Source organism: Neltuma alba, unplaced genomic scaffold (assembly GCF_004799145.2).
Source record: "Neltuma alba isolate B1F8T4 unplaced genomic scaffold, ASM479914v2 tig00012694_pilon, whole genome shotgun sequence".
Taxonomy (NCBI): Eukaryota; Viridiplantae; Streptophyta; class Magnoliopsida; order Fabales; family Fabaceae; genus Neltuma; species Neltuma alba.
In genome coordinates this window covers 93,693-111,637 of record NW_021637121.1, presented here as the reverse complement: position 1 = coordinate 111,637, position 17,945 = coordinate 93,693, and the positions used below count along the sequence as shown (strand labels likewise).

The window sequence follows — 17,945 nt, the reverse complement described above, 5'->3', positions numbered from 1 at the left end:
TCCAAGGCCTTTTTAGCCTTATAAAGAGATAGTATCCTTCTCCCGTGGCTATTTGGACAACTCACAAAAGATAAACCAAACCTTTAAATTCATATTTTTCCCAAAGTTATCCCAATTCCATATCGTTACTTTCCCTAGTGCGACGGTACATGCTCGTGCACCATTAAAAGAAAAGGCATTATTATATGTGCAACAAAGCCAGTCATTTTTGTTTATTCCATGCGAATGTTAGAAGTGTTTTTATGGAGTAAATAAAACGTAGATCGAAGATAGAGACTAAAAAGGAAAGCAAAGAGCTTGGCTTATGTAGAAAGCCTGGCAGAACAGTGTACTAAAATTGGTCAAGTTGATCAGGCTTGGGGATTGCAAGCCTCCAATTTCGGCCCTCGATTCGTTTCCTCCATCTCTAACATTGCGATTTGTCCTTCCTTCGACATATCAAAATTCTTCACTAAACCATGACCACAAGCTATTCTTACCTTGTTCACTAAGTCACATTTCTTTTCTCTTACTCCCCTAGTTTGTAGCACTTCGAGACACCCCAATGGTGTCTTTTTCCCTTTTGCTCAGAATCACCCACACAGTTAAACTGATTCTGCCATGCCCAACCCAACCGCTCGCTCCCTCTTTCTTCCTTTAATTTTGTTCTTGATTTGCAATTTTGTGTTCCCACAAATCCGGCTCGTGTCGGGTTCCTCTGTTCCTGATAAGCGCTTCCAGAGACCGGATCCACTTCGACGTTTCAAACACTACAATGGAGGTTTTGATGTTCGAGATAAGCATTACCTTGCTGTAAGTAGTTTTTCAAATCGATACATTCTATATTCTGCCATTACATATAACCATAACTCAAAATGACCAAAATACAGATGTTGCAAATGAAACGTGCGGTGACATAAATTGATTTTACGTATTGCTTTCTGATCCTTTTCAGTCTGCGGCATTTACAGGAGTTCACGGCTACGCCATTGCCGGAGTTTGGTTATTATGTGGGCTGCTCTTTGGAATCTTCATGATCATCAAATGGCTATGCGGTGGCTCTGCTTCATTACCCTTCAAAGACTGTTTGGACAATCACCATATCCTTCTCTTCTTACTGATTCTCTTATTGACTTCTCTCGCCATGTAACCCCACAATCTTCTTTCTCTTTCTCTTCGAATTCCGTGATTTGATTTATACTAAGCACCTATATATATACATACACTCACTCTTTTGTGTGTGACAGAGTTGCTTCAAGTTTGGTGTTCGTGACCAATCAGAAGGCCCTGAAGAGAACAGAGAAACTGAAGGATTCAGTACTGGGCATAGGAGAAGATGCTCTGAGGTCATTAACCACAGTGATTAAAAAGATGAAACAAATGCAATACCTTCTGCTTCCATATAACCAACAGATAACTGGGAATTTGAATACTACGATTGAAAGTTTCAGAAGCGACTCGCGGGTGATCCGTCGTTTTCTTGACTCAAGTGGTCGTATATTCCAGAAGGCCATTCATACTTCGTATGACTTTATTCTTTTTGTTTTACTCTAGTTTCTTTTTGTAAATAATCAACGGGTTGATTGATTTTATATACGCTTTATATTTGCCCTAGATATATTGCTCATCTCGTTGTTGTGGCCGTCAACTTAGCTATGTTGATTGCAGCACTAGGTAAGCACAACCTGTGCAAAGTCAATTTATTAGTTTAAGCATATGTTCCTACTTCCTAGTACAACAAGCGTGCTCATTTCTTAAATGTTTACAAAAAGTTCGTTAACTTGCTCATACATTTGACTCTGTCTCAGTCCTGCTGCTGCTGTTTTGGCGCCCCGGATTTATCACGTAAGATATTAGTGTATTTATCTTTACTCTTTAAGGCTCGAATTATAACTTGTGATTGCAGCATGTGACAGTGTGGGTTTTGTTGTTTCAGCATAATCTTTTGTTGTTGGATGCTGACAAGCCTGTGCTGGGTCTTGACGGGTTTTGATTTTTTCTTACACACGTGAGTAAAAAAATCATTGTTCATGCTTGAATCGCACATATATAGCTTCAATTATTGGACCCCTTTTTTCCAAGGCGCTTCTTCGTACGTACATGGTTTAATAAAATCGTCCATGCAGTTTTGCAGAAGAGGCATGTTTTGCTTTTGAGGAATTCGAGCAGAACCCACAAAACAGTAGCCTGAGCTCCATGTTGCCATGCATGAACGACTCAGACGCAGCCAAGTTGATGACTCGAATAGGCTTCACAATTCACACATTCATCGCAGAGGTAGAGATAATCTAATGTTGTTTACTCCGAGTACAACACAAATGTTCTAAAAATCTCATTTTTTGTGTGCTCAGTTGAATGCTAAAATGTCGGAGATTTATGGTGTATTGGGAATAGACAAGCAGGCCCAGAAAGTGATAGGAATTGTAAAGATATGTGAACCTTTCTCTGGACCACCAGATTACAACTTCATTCCCAAAACCTGCCCTCGGAATGCCATCCCAGTTGGCGACTTACCAAAAGTAAGACTTCTTTGATACTATACCAGGTCCCATGTTTAAGGAGTTGAAATTAGAACATAGTACTAATCAAAGCTTAGCATGGGTGCATCAGATTCTGGCAAGATTCAAATGTGGGAAAGATGAAAGTGCAGAGGACTGTGAGAAGGAAGCGAAGTTTCTTCCAGAAGCATGGTACAACATAGCTCATGCTTACAGCAGATCTGTTCAGGATTTTCTGGACATATATCCAGACTTGCAAAGCCTATCAAGATGCTCCTTTCTCAAGGACAGAACTTCAGATATATTGTTGCACCAGTGCAGACCCTTAAAACTTGCACTTAGATTCTTGTGGGCATCCATGTTGTCTCTCTCCATTGTCATGATCATCTTGGTGCTCGCGTGGCTAGCACGCGCTTTTCTGTGCTCTAACAATTCATCTCCCTCCATCTTTTATAGGGCTAGAACGAGAACTCCCGAATCTGGATAGATAGGAGTTAGGAAATATTTATTTTATTTACAATTTGTAAAGGTAGAATGCAAGATCGAGTTAGGTAGAATTTATCAAGATAGGGGGTATGAGTCATTTTTCGGATTTTATTTTGATTTTATTTTTTTCCCCAATTTAAGGTGTGAATATGAGAGAATAAGAGAGAAGTTTCAGTGCTTCTAGCTCTAGGCATTACCAGCCATGGATGCTCAAGTGTACATAGACCAGAGTGGTTTTTTTTTTTTTTGGTGCCTGGATGAAGAAAGAGTGGTCTATTTAATTGTACATATTATCCGTTTGTAGGATAAATAAAAGTGGTTTAGTATTGCTATCATTTGGCATGGCAGGGGGAGTTTGGATTTTTCTACCGTAAACAAACCATGAGATACAATGCTTAAAAATAATAAAATAAAAAAAATTTAAATATTTTACACCTTGTTATCTATCACAACTTTTATTTTGCTACGCATAGTAGCTTTTTTATTAGATGTAATCCTATTTGAAGTATTTTTCAAGGACATGTATCCTAAAACAATTTTGTTCAAGATACAACAATGTCCTAAATGTGCATATTTCTTTTTAGCAAAAAGTCAAATATTAGTTTGTAGGTTAACATTTTTATTAGACCCAACTCTCACTATAACTTTTATTGAATTGGATGGTCCATCTGGTTTGGTGGGCCTAGAATTCTTGTCCTGTACTTCCTATTTGATTTTTCCCAATTATTAATATTAAATATTAATACATTTTAAATAATAATTAATAAAGCTTCTTAATTAGATGATCAGCTGGGAAGCCTTTCCATACCTTAATACAGGTCGTGGTCTATCGAATTCCTAATTAAGAAACGCCATAACTAATTCTTTTTTTTTTTGCCAGCAATTATTTAAAACTCATTAAAACATATGAAGACATGGAAAGACTTAAAATAAATTTAAAAATATGCGCATCCAAACTAAAACATTTGCATAATTTATTATTTATAAATAGTGTGAAATTTCCATAAAAATAAATAAATACTCCTCCGGTCCTAATTATAAGACCCAATTGACTTATTTGAAGAGATTAAGGAAGTAAGTTATGTTGGTTATTTATAATAAATAAGTGTTGTCATTTCTAAAATATCCTTGCTAATTAAGTATATTGGCTAAAACTATCATTATTAGAAGGATTATCTTGGAAAAAAATGCATAAATATAAGAGACAAAATGGATTGGGGCCTTATAATTAGGACCAAATAAAAAGTCAAATGGGGTCTTATAATAAGGACCGGAGGAGTAGTTCGGTTCCTTCAAAAGTTTTTTTTTTTTTGGCCAACGCAAAAGTTTTATTTATTATAATACCTTTATTGTTTACTTAAATGCTGTTAAATTAAATCAAATTCAAAAAGTTTAACCTCACGCTTCTCTCACGGCTAAAGAAAGAGTAGCTTCTTAGGCAGAATCCAAATAAGTTATGCTTTCCTAATAATTGTTTATTTTTTTATTTTTCAAATAATAAATAATACTACGTCCAGTCCTAATTATAAGAGCCAGTTGACTAATTTGAAGAGATTAAAGAAGTAAGTTGAATTAGTTATTTGTCATAAATAAGTGTTGTTTTTTTTCTAAAATATCCTTGCTAATCAAGTATATTGACTAAAACTATCATTATTAGAATGATTACTTTAGAAAAAATATAGGGAAAATTGCAAATAAAGACCCCTCAATATATAAAATAGCAATCAGAGACCCTGAATTTGACAAATTGCTCACAAGGACCCGGTCCCAATTTGCAATTATGAAATCATGGCCAAATTACCAAAATACCCCTCTTTAATTTTTTTTTCAAAAAAGAACACCACTGCCTCGCCGGAATCCGGCCGCCGGCGCCGGAGTTCCGGCCGCCGGAGCTCCGCCACCTCAGTCGCCGGCCGCCGGAGCTCCGATGCCGGCGGCCGGATTCCGGAGGCCTTCCTTTATTTTTTTTTTGAAACTGTTTTTTTTTTTAAATTGGGGGGAAGTGAGGTTGGGGGGATTTGATCCCCCAACCTCATGCTTCCCAAAATTAGGAATGACCATTGAGCCAACAAATTTTTGCTAACATTATAATACAAAAAAAAATATAAGTTAACTCATTTACTCTTGTTCCAGGTGATAACAAGAATACATTTGAAAATAACAAGTTCTGATTATAAAATAACAAGTCTGGGATTAAAATTTAACAACACGTTTTTTTTATAACAACACACTCTGTTGCAGGTGATAACAACAATACATTTGAAAATAACAAGTTCTGATTATAAAATAACAAGTCTGGGATTAAAATTTAACAACACGTTTTTTTTATAACAATACACTCTTTTTCAGGTGATAACAACAATACATTTGGAAATAACAAGTTCTGATTATAAAATAACAAGTCTGGAATTAAAATTTAAAAGCACCTTTTTTTATATATAACAACACATTTTATTCCAAGTGATAACAACAATACATTTGAAAATAACAAGTTCTGATTATAAAATAAGAAATCTAAAATTAAAATTTAACAGCACATTTTTTTATAAAAATTAATTATTTTATACTTTTAAAAAATAAATTATTTATAACTTATAAAAAGTATTTTAAATCTATTTAATTTGCTAAAAAAATAATTTTTATCTCCAATTTATAATCAAAACTTGAAGTGTAATTTATTATAGATTAAAAATACTTTTTATTGTTCAAATTTATAAATAAAATTTAGGGAAAATGACAACACACTTTTTTAATTTTTTTTAACAAATTTTTAATCTATATATCTATACAACTCATTATAATATTTTTATATTATTTCATTCTTTAAATATTAAAATTTATTATTAAGTATTTAAATATTATAGTATAATTTATTATTTCATTCTTTAAATATTAAAAATAGTTTTTATATTTAAAGAAAAAATAGTATTTTTAATTATAAATTAGAGATAAATTTCATTTATAAATTTAAGCAATCAAAAAGTATTTTTAATCTACAATAAATTATACTATTTATAATTTATAAGAAGTAGTTTGATTTATAATGAGTTGTATAGATATATAGATTAAAAATTTGTTAAAAAAAATTAAAAAAGTGTGTTGTCATTTTCCCTAAATTTTATTTATAAATTTGAACAATAAAAAAGTATTTTTAATCTATAATAAATTACACTTCAAGTTTTGATTATAAATTGGAGATAACAATTATTTTTTTAGCAAATTAAATAGATTTAAAATACTTTTTATAAGTTATAAATAATTTATTTTTCAAAAGTATAAAATAATTAATTGTTATAAAAAATATGTTGTTAAATTTTAATTTTAGATTTCTTATTTTATAATCAGAACTTGTTATTTTCAAATGTATTGTTGTTATCACTTGGAATAAAATGTGTTGTTATATAAAAAAAGGGTGCTCTTAAATTTTAATTCCAGACTTGTTATTTTATAATCAGAACCTGTTATTTCCAAATGTATTGTTGTTATCACCTGAAAAAGAGTGTGTTGTTATAAAAAACGTGTTGTTAAATTTTAATCCCAGACTTGTTATTTTATAATCAGAACTTATTATTTGCAAATGTATTGTTGTTATCACCTGCAACAGAGTGTGTTGTTATAAAAAAAAACGTGTTGTTAAATTTTAATCCCAGACTTGTTATTTTATAATCAGAACTTGTTATTTCCAAATGTATTGTTGTTATCACCTGAAACAGAGTGTGTTGTTATAAAAAAAACGTGTTGTTAAATTTTAATCCCAGACTTGTTATTTTATAATCAGAACTTGTTATTTTCAAATGTATTGTTGTTATCACCTGCAACAGAGTGTGTTGTTATAAAAAAAAACGTGTTGTTAAATTTTAATCCCAGACTTGTTATTTTATAATCAGAACTTGTTATTTTCAAATGTATTCTTGTTATCACCTGGAACAAGAGTAAATGAGTTAACTTATATTTTTTTTTGTATTATAATGTTAGCAAAAATTTGTTGGCTCAATGGTCATTCCTAATTTTGGGAAGCATGAGGTTGGGGGATCAAATCCCCCCAACCTCACTTCCCCCCAATTTAAAAAAAAAAAACAGTTTCAAAAAAAATAATAAAGGAAGGCCACCGGAATCCGGCCACCGGCATCGGAGCTTCGACGGCCGAGGTGGCGGAGCTCCGGCGGCCGGATTCCGGCGAGGCAGTGGTGTTCTTTTTTGAAAAAAAAAATTAACGAGGGGTATTTTGGTAATTTGGCCATGATTTCATAATTGCAAATTGGGACCGGGTCCTTGTGAGCAATTTGTCAAATTTAGGGTCCCTGATTGCTATTTTATATATTGAGGGGTCTTTATTTGTAATTTTCCCAAAAATATATATAAATATAAGAAACAAAATATATTGGGATCTAATATTTAGGATTAAAATAAAAATCAAATAGAGTCTTATATTAAATACTGGGTGTAGTATATTGTTATAGCAATAATTATAACACTCTAAAAATTACTCCTATAACTTGTGTAAGCTTTAAATTAATCATTGGCCAAAAAAAGAAAATACTCAAGGGCGAGGAAATTGAAAACCAGAAGTCCTCTTCTCGTTTTTGCCACCACAGCGCAAAAAAGTCAAAGAGGTACCTGGCGAGTGACATCCTTGGATTCCCGGTTTCACTTCCTTGTTCGGAGGGTTCCTTTTTTTTTTTTTTTTTTGCCCTTTTTGGCCGGAAGTTCTGAAGTTCTGAAGATGAGGAACGATGAGTTGTTGCTAACTGTCCCAGTGTGATTGGAGGTGGACATTAAATTATTGAGAATATCAACGTCTAATGAGCCGAAAGAAGAAAGAGAATAGCCAAAGTAAAAGAAGATTTGAGAGGCAAACAGAAAGAAGGCTCGTTTTGCTGAAGCTTCTAGAGCTGTCTTCCCTCTTTTGAGACACTCGGCACCAAAAAGCACCGTCTGATAGTGCAATTCTAGATTCGGTCGCAAGTCAACGTCATCAACCTCGGTGTTCAGATCGAAATTTCACGCAAACTTAACTACCGCCTCTGTTATTTTCATTTTCTTCATTTTGCACCTGCTCCCTTCTCTGCTCTTCTTCGCCGCCGGCCTCGTATTGGGACTAGGAACTGAAATTGGCGTACTTTGGTGGTCGCGCCTCGGTTTCTCTAACTTTGAGAGCTGCAGGAGAGACTCATGTTTAGGACTTTTGTTCAGTTCATAGTTCGGGTGACATCACGTAAGTCTTCTTCTTTGGTCGCAATTTGATTCTCTGTTATTGTTGTTGTTGTTGTAATCTGCGAGCTTCCGGAGGATTTTGATCTTCTCTGTCTCGAAGCGATGCTAATTTTAGGGGTAAGCTTTGTTGCATTGTTGCGTGACGGTCTGGTGGATCTGACGAATCGCTTTTCACTTTGATTCTTGTTTTATGAGAAAATTGACTTGTAATCTATTGAGGGGGCAAATCGCTGCCGACCATGATAAATTGACGGCGGTCAATATTGGAGTGGAATATCGTAGTGAAAGAGAAGAATCCAACTAGTCAACAGTTTATTGTCACCCTTTAAAATAATTTAGTATCATATTCCCTGAATTGGTTTTATCACAATTAATTGCATATTGTCTTTTGTACAAGGTAGATTAAATCTTTGTCAGTTGAATTTAGTGGGGTTATGAGGTCTCCATAGGTTGCATTTTGTTAATTGCAGCATTAGCCTGAAGATAAAAGGGAAGAGAGAAAGAGGATGAGGAACAAATACAGGAAACCAACAAATTTATGTCGCAATGCAGGGAGCAGATTTTCTGCATCTGCTGTGGTGTGGAGCTTGGTAGGATGCATTCTTTTGATTCATTTCTATTCCAGTATTCATCAAAGATATAGGGAAGGTGGAGAGGTCCAATTGCGAGTAAGCCGTCATCCCCAACTCCGTGAACTTCAAGAAGTGGAGGAGGAGGAGAACATCCGAATTCCCCCACCAAGGGGAAAGAGGTCTCCTAGGGCAGCAAAACGCAGACCTAAGCGCACAACTACAGTGATTGATGAATTCCTTGATGAAAATTCACAACTGAGACATCTATTTTTTCCTGGTCACAGAAGAGCTATAGATACAGCAAATGCTGGGAATGAGAGTTATTATTACTACCCTGGCAGAATTTGGCTGGATACAGACGGAAATCCTATTCAAGCCCACGGAGGTGGCATTCTGTATGATAAGAAATCGAGGACGTACTATTGGTATGGTGAGTACAAAGATGGGCCCACTTACCGTGCTCACAAGAAAGGAGCTGCCCGGGTAAGTCATTTTACGTGAAAAACACTTGTTCTCAAGTATAATGTGATTTTTTCCCCCTCTAATGGCAATTTGTGCGTCTTATTTTCTGGACAGAAAAGATGCTCAGTCATCTTCCTGGTTGTTGAAGAGGCGAGTTCTTATTTTTAGTGCCATGCTTTGACGTTGCATCCTTTGGTTGTTGAGTTTATAACAATATCTTTAACAAACGGAAGGCTTTATCACTGATTGGAGATGCTTATATGGCTTTTAGGCTTTACATATCTGCACTGTCCCTACTTTGACGCACAACTGCGTAGTTTTACCTGTATTTAATTCATGTAAGATTCTAGTTCAAGGGGCCTTATGTCTCATTAGCAAATTCAATATCTTGAGTTCTGAATATTCTCAATGTCATTATTTTATATGAAATCTTTTGTAGAGGGATAGCATTGGAAATGCCTGTTGGCGGTTTGATTTACTAAGGGATTACAAATTATTGACCTGAATGCCATAGTAAACATTACCAGTGGCATAAGATTAAGGTGTGGAGGTTGATTTGTGGTATGAATAGGCTGAGTGGACTTAGGATGTAACTTGTTTTTCACTTTCTTTTTTCTTTTTAACCAGATAATTAGCTTCAAACTGAACTTGCAAAGATAATAATACTAGTGAGTTTTTATATGGAATGATTCCATACCCGCCGGGAAGACAGCAGTAAGATTTTTTAATATATATATGTATACACACACTCTAGTAAGCTTTTTGTTTTCTGTCTCTCTTACTATCATGGAGTGAATACTCTTTTTACAGTATATCAATCTGCTCTTTCCCTGTCAGTGTTATGTTCTCATTCTAAATAATTTTGCTACGGTGCTGATATTATAAGTCATACCATGCTGTTATAAGCCACGACGGCTTCTTTGGGTGGCAACAAAGGGGTGGCCCAACAAAAAAACTGTGTATGCTTACTCGGCTGCATTGCCTTGTGCAGAAATTCTAATTAGACTTTTATCTCTGTCCCCTTCAGGTGGACGTTATAGGAGTTGGCTGTTATTCTTCCAAGGATTTGTGGAGTTGGAAAAATGAGGGTATTGTATTGGCGGCGGTGGAAACAAATGAAACTCATGATCTGCACAAGTCCAAGGTGCTTGAGAGGCCAAAAGTGATTTACAACGACAAAGCTGAAAAATATGTGATGTGGATGCACATAGACGATGCCAATTATACAAAAGCTGCTGTTGGGGTAGCAATCAGTGATGCTCCTGCTGGTCCTTTTGATTATCTTGGTAGCCAAAGGCCACATGGATATGAAAGCAGGGATATGACAGTTTTCAAGGATGATGATGGGATGGCATATCTAATATACTCTTCAGTGGAAAATAGTGAACTGCACATTGGACCCTTAACTGAAGATTATCTTAATGTGACTTCTGTCATTAGAAGAATTCTAGTGGGCCAGCACAGAGAAGCACCTGCTCTATTCAAGCACCAGGGCACATACTATATGATCACATCTGGCTGCACTGGGTGGGCCCCAAACGAGGCACTGGCTCATGCTTCTGAGTCAATATTGGGGCCATGGGAAACAATGGGAAATCCATGCGTTGGAGGGAACAAAGTATTTCGATTGACCACTTTCTTTGCTCAGAGCACTTTTGTACTCCCTATACCAGGATATCCTGGTTCATTTATTTTTATGGCAGATCGGTGGAATCCTGCAGACCTAAGGGACTCAAGATATGTATGGCTGCCTTTGATTGTGGCAGGACCTGCTGATCAACCTCTGGAGTACAATTTTGAGTTCCCATTATGGTCAAGAGTTTCTATCTTTTGGCACAGAAAATGGAGGCTGCCTCTGGGATGGAGGGGATCCATATAATGAGGTTGCTCTTTGTACATTTGAATATTTGATCAACTATGTAGCCTGAGTCTGCAGCTCGCCGAGTTGCATTGGTAAACCCTTGCTCAAAACTAAGAGTTCAGTCACACCAGGAGGACGCGGATGCAGGACTATAGTCTCAAGAACTAAGGTTAGCACATTTCCTAATTCACGTGTATATATCGAGAAAAATTGGCCATTGACTGGAGTTCTCCCGGTAATCAAGCTGTGTTTGTCTTGATCTACCGAGTCCTAACTTACAGTGGTGTAAAATGATTCTTTCTTATGTGCAAAATTTATTGACCTTTTTCTTTCCGATTCTGATATACATACATGAAATTGCTTTGCATACGTGGATATAATATACTGATTTCATGTTAATGCCTCCTGGGATCTAGTTTAGTCGTCTGTTTTAAGATCTGTTCAAGACCCTGCCATGATAGCAACGAAGCTTCGGGCTTTGTTCTATATCTTTTTTTTCTTTTTTCTTTTTATACAAAGGAGGGCAGAGCCCGGAACTAAAACTTAAACATCAAAGGGATTAGATCCCATACACTCAGTAGAAACTAAGGCCTGAAGCTTGGGAGGACAAGAATCAAGTAGGGAAGTATGAGATAAACCGTCTTTTGCAAGGAGATCTGCTATCCGATTCCTCTCCCTATTAATGTGGGTAATCTCCAAGTGCCAGGGAAGTCTGACAAGTTTCTGAATTTGAACCATCAGAAGACCACCGTTATTGAAGTCCCTGTTATCTCTTAATAAGCTGATCAGATTCAAGGCATCAGACTCTAGAATAACGTTTCTGAAACCCATATCCCAAGCAAGTTGAAGCCCTTTATAAATGGCCCATTGTTCAGCCTCTATTACTGGACATGATCCCAAGAAGTGAGAAAATCCGGCAATCCACTTATCATTATGGTCCCTGATAACACCGCCACATCCTGATCCAGTCGAGGAATGGGACACTGCTCCATCAACATTTACTTTAATCCAACCATTAGGAGGTGGCTGCCACGTTGACTGAGGATGATTACTGACAAAATAGTCACCGTGACTAACTACTCCATTCTTTACAAAATTCATCCAGCTATTCAATATAATAAGAGCAGGTTCTTCAGGTTTAACAAAATTGGGATCAAAGGTTGATTCGTTTCTCCACTTCCAGATTTTCCAAATAGTTACTTGTTGTTCTATATCTTGTTACAGCTAATGTAGAATTCTATCCTGGCCCCGAGGTCCATGGCGCCGTTTTCTCTTAAGCCCCACGTTGGCGGCAGCCCATAGTTTTTATCAACTGGTATTGACTTATGGCTAGTGAGCCCTGAAAAGATGAATCTTCTGAGTACTATGTAGTGTCTACCATCCGATTGGGCCTCAACCTCAAAATAGTTCAAGTGAGTTTTGAGAACAAATGTCACGCATAGCAAACAGGAGTTGGTCCATTTGGTATTTGGTAAGGAGTGGGTTCATAACTTACAAGATTGTGAGTTCAAATCTTACTGCCAATATGAGGATCTTATTGGTGGGCTATCTGTAAGTATTTCTGTAAACGTTGGTCTTGATAAGCTTTTGGTACTCAATTCACTTAAACTTTTATTGTAATTTAAAAAAAAAAAAACAAATGTCACACATAAATTCAACTGCAAGATTGATCTCCACGAGTTAAAAAAGGGTAAGCCCTAATGGTACTATCATGTTGGTTGTTACCTTTTTTTTTTTTGACCTGACATATTGGTTGTTACTGGATTCTTCAATTATTGCGTTATCAAAGAAACTATTCGTGTGGTATAATTATAGAAACCATATAGGCTACGGGAACAGGAAATACAGGGACAGAGGGACAAAGATCCAGGAGTACTATGGGCTGGCAAATACGCTTGAACAAACTTTATTGCTCGAAGTCGGTCCCATTAAAACATAAAGGTTTCAGCTGGTCGTTGTCAATGTCATAGAAAAAGAATACCAAAGGCCTAAACTGGTAGAAGAAAGTTGGGTCCTGCACCAAACTCCCTTTATGAAAATTAAAACCGAATGAAAGCCACAATATATGATTATTTTCCAAAAGCACAAAAGGCAATATATACATATATATATAAAGAGAGGGGTGAGTGGGTGTATAAACGTGGAGAGGGGAAGCTCCACCAGAAGTCCTGGGCAGGCAGCCCTAAAAAGATGAACCCACTATTCATAATGTTTCCTTTTCATTGTCCATGACAGTTACAATATATTAGCTTTCATGGGCAAAAGGTGCCTCTTGTGAACCCTTATCTCACCTCCATGAAAGAGCTCAGGCTTCGTGGGGGCCATACAAAGAAGCTAAAGCTAAGATCTGTGTCACACATATAAAATTATATGTATGTATAAAGATGATGGACTCTAGAGAGAGAAAAGAAAAAGGAAAGACATTCAAAGACTAATTCAAAGACAGCGTGCTTTGCTGGCCACTAAGACCCTTCTTCCACTGAGGAGACTCTGCTCCTTTTTATGAGATTCCCTCACATATGAAACCCAACATAGTGGCCGTCCTAAAGATTCTATATATCACTTGAAAGACTTGATGAACACGTCCTCCTTCGTTTTTTGCTAGTTTGGTTTATTATATATTAATTACCAGTATGGATGGGCAACTTTTTTTATATTATTATACACCATTATCCCTACACAGGTGATATCATCTTTGTAAACCAAATACCAAATCTTGATTCTTTCTTTGGGACCTTTTTGCGGGAAGGGGAAAAAAAAATTATTATGGTAAGACTGAGCCTTCCTTTTGTTTTTAAGTCGATTATCTTCTCCGGCATAATTATGTTGTTAATTAACTTGCTAGTTGATCGGGATTGGACCATGCATAACCATATTTTGGTATAACCCTGCATTATTTATGCCGATTATTCAACTTCTAAGTTTTGATTCAATGGTGATAGATTTATTGGGCGGTTTAAGTCCTAATTTAATTTATGCCGTATTCAAAAAAATTTACAGGCAAAAAAGGACCTTTGACCTATAAATTCCATCACAACGATTCCATAATTACAATTTTAATCGAACGTTAAAGGCAATATGGGCGTGACCTTCACTGAACATAAACTTTTTTTATTACCACTTCGTTATAACTTTCTTTTTCTTATGAATCTCGCACCAATTTGTATACACCAGGCGATTTGAGTGTAAAATGATAGCATGTGCTGCGCAGATTGTGTTCTCAGTTAATTTTATGACCAGTTTAGATTAAAAAAAGTTATCATATGGGACTAAATTATTATGTTTTTTAATCAAATTAAGAGAATATTGTCGCTTGAGATATGAATGTTCATAACAAATAATTTTTTAATTATTTATTTTTAAATAGAAAAAGCTATTTTTTTTGAAAGAAAGACAGTTAAAAAATTATTTCTATTTTATATTCTATATATATATATATTAAAATAGTTATTTTAAATAAATAAAAATAAAAAATAAATCAAATTCAAATCATCTAAATGAGATATAGACGATCCAGATCTGATGAGCATAGAGTACCAGTGAAAGTGATGAGCACCGAAACTGGTTCCCAAGTTATGATAGGAAACTATTTATCACTCCAATTAAACATTAATTATGATCATGCAATATTGGAAAATGAAATTTATAAAAACTAATGGGCTGTCAGTACGTAAAACATAATAAAAATAAAAGAAAAAGCATTTTATACTTAAAAATAATCAATGCTAGCAATAATATAATGAGAATTGTGCTTTAGTATTCCTAAAAATCAAAAAATCCATGCCATTATTTTTTTAAAAAATATATAAATTGTTCAGATTTTGGTGTTTTAATTATATTATTACTTCAAATTCTCAGTCATCATTTTACCCACAAAAAAAAAGGATGAGAGACTGTTCTCATATTATGACCTATTTCATTTAAAATAAAAAAAATTAAAATATAATACAATTGAGCCATCTAAACTAAAAACTATACAGTCAAATAAAAATGATATTATCAACACACGACTACTCTTTTCTCAAATGAAACCAACAATTCCATCTAAATGCACACATCTCTCTGTTTTCTTAAAATGCATCTCTTGAAGGCAACATGACATTAATTTAAGGGAATAAGTTCATCATCCGCTCAAAAATAAAATAGTCGGACAATTGTGCCATTGATTACTTCATACATATATATAATATATATATTCAAAGTCATAACCTATTTCTTCGTAATATGAAAAATTAATCACAAAATGTTATCAAGAATAATTGAAAATTCAAACTCCCCCTCCCAACCATCTCAACCTCCAATCGTATTGTCTTGCCAAACTGATCAAATAAAGAAAATTAAAAAAAAAATAAAAACACCCACGGCCACAGCAATCTCGTCCCATCATGCACGTGCCAAAAAAACCGAAAACACGTGCGAATCACTCCGTCGCAGCATCCTCATCATCCACTACGTCAAGGCCTCCATGCACTGGCCCACACCACCGGCTGTTCCTTCCACGCCAAGAATATTCCGGCGTCGGAGCAATGTGTTATTGCCCACCCCTCCTTGTACCTCCTCAACAGCGCTCTCACGTCGTCGGAAACCTCATCACTGAACGGCAGTGCGTTGAACCCACTGCCATGCAGCCGCTGCGACCATCTAACCGCTGTCTCCCGCCGTTCTACAGACTGCGATGGATCACAAGCCACCAGGTCAACGATGGCTCGTCCTGCCGCTCGCTCGAGCATCAAACGCTCGTTGCTTGCTCGGGGGAAGCTCTCCTCCAGTGCCTCGAAGTAAACCCTAAACCACCTCAGGCATTCTTGGAAACCTCGTACAAATTCAAACCCGTGAAATCCAACATCAAGATCAGCTTCCTCTTCCACCACGGTGACTATCCTAGGTTGTAATCTCTGAAACGAGGATATCAACATGTCTCGGTTATTACCAAAGGCCGTGATGGAATGCAACGAGTTCACACAGTTAATGGCGAGAGCCTCGTCATCTTTGATATCTAATTCCGAGAAATTAAAATCTGAGAGATCACCCGCGTGATGAATGACGTTGAATTTAAAAGGCACACCCATGAGCCGAGCGAATTTCTCCATCCTAGTACCTATCTCCTTCATGACTTTTTGAACCGCCGCGATAGAGCCACCGGCTCTGCGGCTAACCACAGTGGTCAACCGGAGGTGCGGGGTTTCATCGCTGCGAGTGGCCAAGGCTTCAAGAAGAGTAGGCCACTGGGTGCAATATGTATCGCTAATATCAACTATGTGCAACTTGGGCTCACCATCTAACGCCTCCAAGATGGCGCCATTGGAAGCGACGTGACCGAAAGTAGTCCAAGGGCTGACCTCTTGGAACTTCAAGACCATCTTCCTGGTTGACTCAAAAGAGCATGTTTTCTCCGACGCGGAGGCCAAAGTACGGTGGGTACGGTCCCCCGATTCGGTGACACGACTGAAGAGAGCCTGAAGAAAGTAAGCTGCGAGCTTCTGATCGGTGTCACCATAGGGACTGGCGAGCTCGTTGAGCATCCAAATCAACTGCTGGACACGCGCAGTGTTCTTGTCGGCAACGGCACGGGCCGTCTCGAGGAGGATGTCGTGAGCCCATCGGCCGGAGAATTCAAAGTTGTGGAAGTCCGGAGCGGTGGGGGAGAGGGAGAAGGAGAAATCAGAAGTGGTGGGAGTGGTGGTGGTGGTGGTGAAAGTAGGAGTAGCAGTGGTGGGGGTGGAAGAAGGGTGGAGATGATAAGGATAGTAGTGCCTAGAAGAAGACGAGGACAAGTCTTCTTCATCCATGAAAAAGTTGAAGCATTCTTCGTCTTCTTGCTGCTGGTAGTGATGATGATGGTGGAAGTTGCTGTTGTTGTTTTGTCTGGAGGATCTAGAGCTGCTAGAAGTTCTGCTAGAGGAGTTGTTGAGAGATTGAGGATCAGTTGCTGGTTGAGACTGAAAACTGACAAGCCGAAACAAGGTATCCATTTAACCTCACATCAATACAAAATACAGACTGTGAAATGTGAATAGAAAGAGTGCGATGGGTTCTGGTGTTTTTAACTGCAACAGTTGGGTGGGTGTGTGCAGAAGAATGATTAGGGAAAATTTGATGAATTTGGGTTATATTGCAAGTTATAGGCTCTGAATAGGGATGCCTATGTGCAATAGAGCGACATTAATTAAAACTAATTATATATATATTTTGTGTTTGGGAAAACGATGAGAAATAAGGATGTAGGTATGGTACTACAGTGTATAGGGTATTCAAATGAACTAATAATTATATTGAAGAAAAGGGAAGGGAGGTAGTCAGGTGAGGGGTGGGGGGGTTATTAGAAAAAGAAAAAGGGGTATGGGGTAGCCAGCTGAGGGGGTTAGAATAGAATAGTTTTCTGACAAAAAGTGGGGAGAGAAGGAACAGGGAAGAGAAAGAGATGACCATATGGGTTAGTGGATTAGCTTTTCATTGTTTTATTTATAGGGGGGAGGGAGAGAGAGAGAGAAGGGTGAGTGGAAGCAGGCGTGACAACTGAGTTTGGAGAGAGAGAGAGAGAGAGTAAAGCTGCCGGCGTGAAAGGGGATGATGATGAGCAAACCCACTATCTATCACAACCCACTCACGTTGCTTGCCTCTTAATCCCTCTCCCCATCAACCTTTCCCTTTCCCCCTTGTCATCTCATTTTTTCAAATGAAAAAATTAGGGTACATTCTAACATAAGCAATTTGATCTTCTGAATTATTAATATAAGATCACACTGAAGTCATCATTTGTTGAGAGATTTTATAGTGATCAATTTCTTACCTGAGACTCCACCATAATTTTTACTTTCTTTAAATTATTAGACTTGTGAATATTTGTTCTTCTAGATTAGATTAAAATTCACT

At 36.8% G+C, this 17,945-nt stretch overlaps 3 protein-coding genes across 4 annotated transcripts; 2 read left to right on the top strand and 1 right to left on the bottom strand.

The window, feature by feature from the left end:
- Positions 1-600: 600 nt before the first annotated feature.
- LOC114729936 (uncharacterized) lies at positions 601-2,990 on the top strand. Its single transcript, XM_028916965.1, has 9 exons — positions 601-792; positions 935-1,125; positions 1,227-1,502; positions 1,595-1,653; positions 1,788-1,824; positions 1,916-1,987; positions 2,106-2,256; positions 2,331-2,498; positions 2,590-2,990. The coding sequence occupies exons 1-9, from the start codon at positions 601-603 to the stop codon at positions 2,962-2,964; spliced, it is 1,521 nt and encodes a 506-aa protein (XP_028772798.1). The 3' UTR covers positions 2,965-2,990.
- Positions 2,991-7,643: 4,653 nt separating this feature from the next.
- LOC114729963 (uncharacterized) lies at positions 7,644-11,471 on the top strand. Of its 2 annotated transcripts, none has more exons than XM_028916984.1 (3): positions 7,644-8,178; positions 8,730-9,232; positions 10,239-11,471. In XM_028916984.1, the coding sequence occupies exons 1-3, from the start codon at positions 8,136-8,138 to the stop codon at positions 11,088-11,090; spliced, it is 1,398 nt and encodes a 465-aa protein (XP_028772817.1). In that variant the 5' UTR covers positions 7,644-8,135; the 3' UTR covers positions 11,091-11,471. The 2 variants fall into 2 exon arrangements, with proteins under 2 accessions (XP_028772817.1, XP_028772816.1); XM_028916983.1 differs by having other exon boundaries at positions 8,648-9,232.
- Positions 11,472-15,125: 3,654 nt separating this feature from the next.
- Positions 15,126-17,311, bottom strand: LOC114729906 (protein SHORT-ROOT-like). Its single transcript, XM_028916930.1, has one exon. The coding sequence runs from the start codon at positions 17,042-17,044 to the stop codon at positions 15,527-15,529; it is 1,518 nt and encodes a 505-aa protein (XP_028772763.1). The 5' UTR covers positions 17,045-17,311; the 3' UTR covers positions 15,126-15,526.
- Positions 17,312-17,945: the final 634 nt, after the last annotated feature.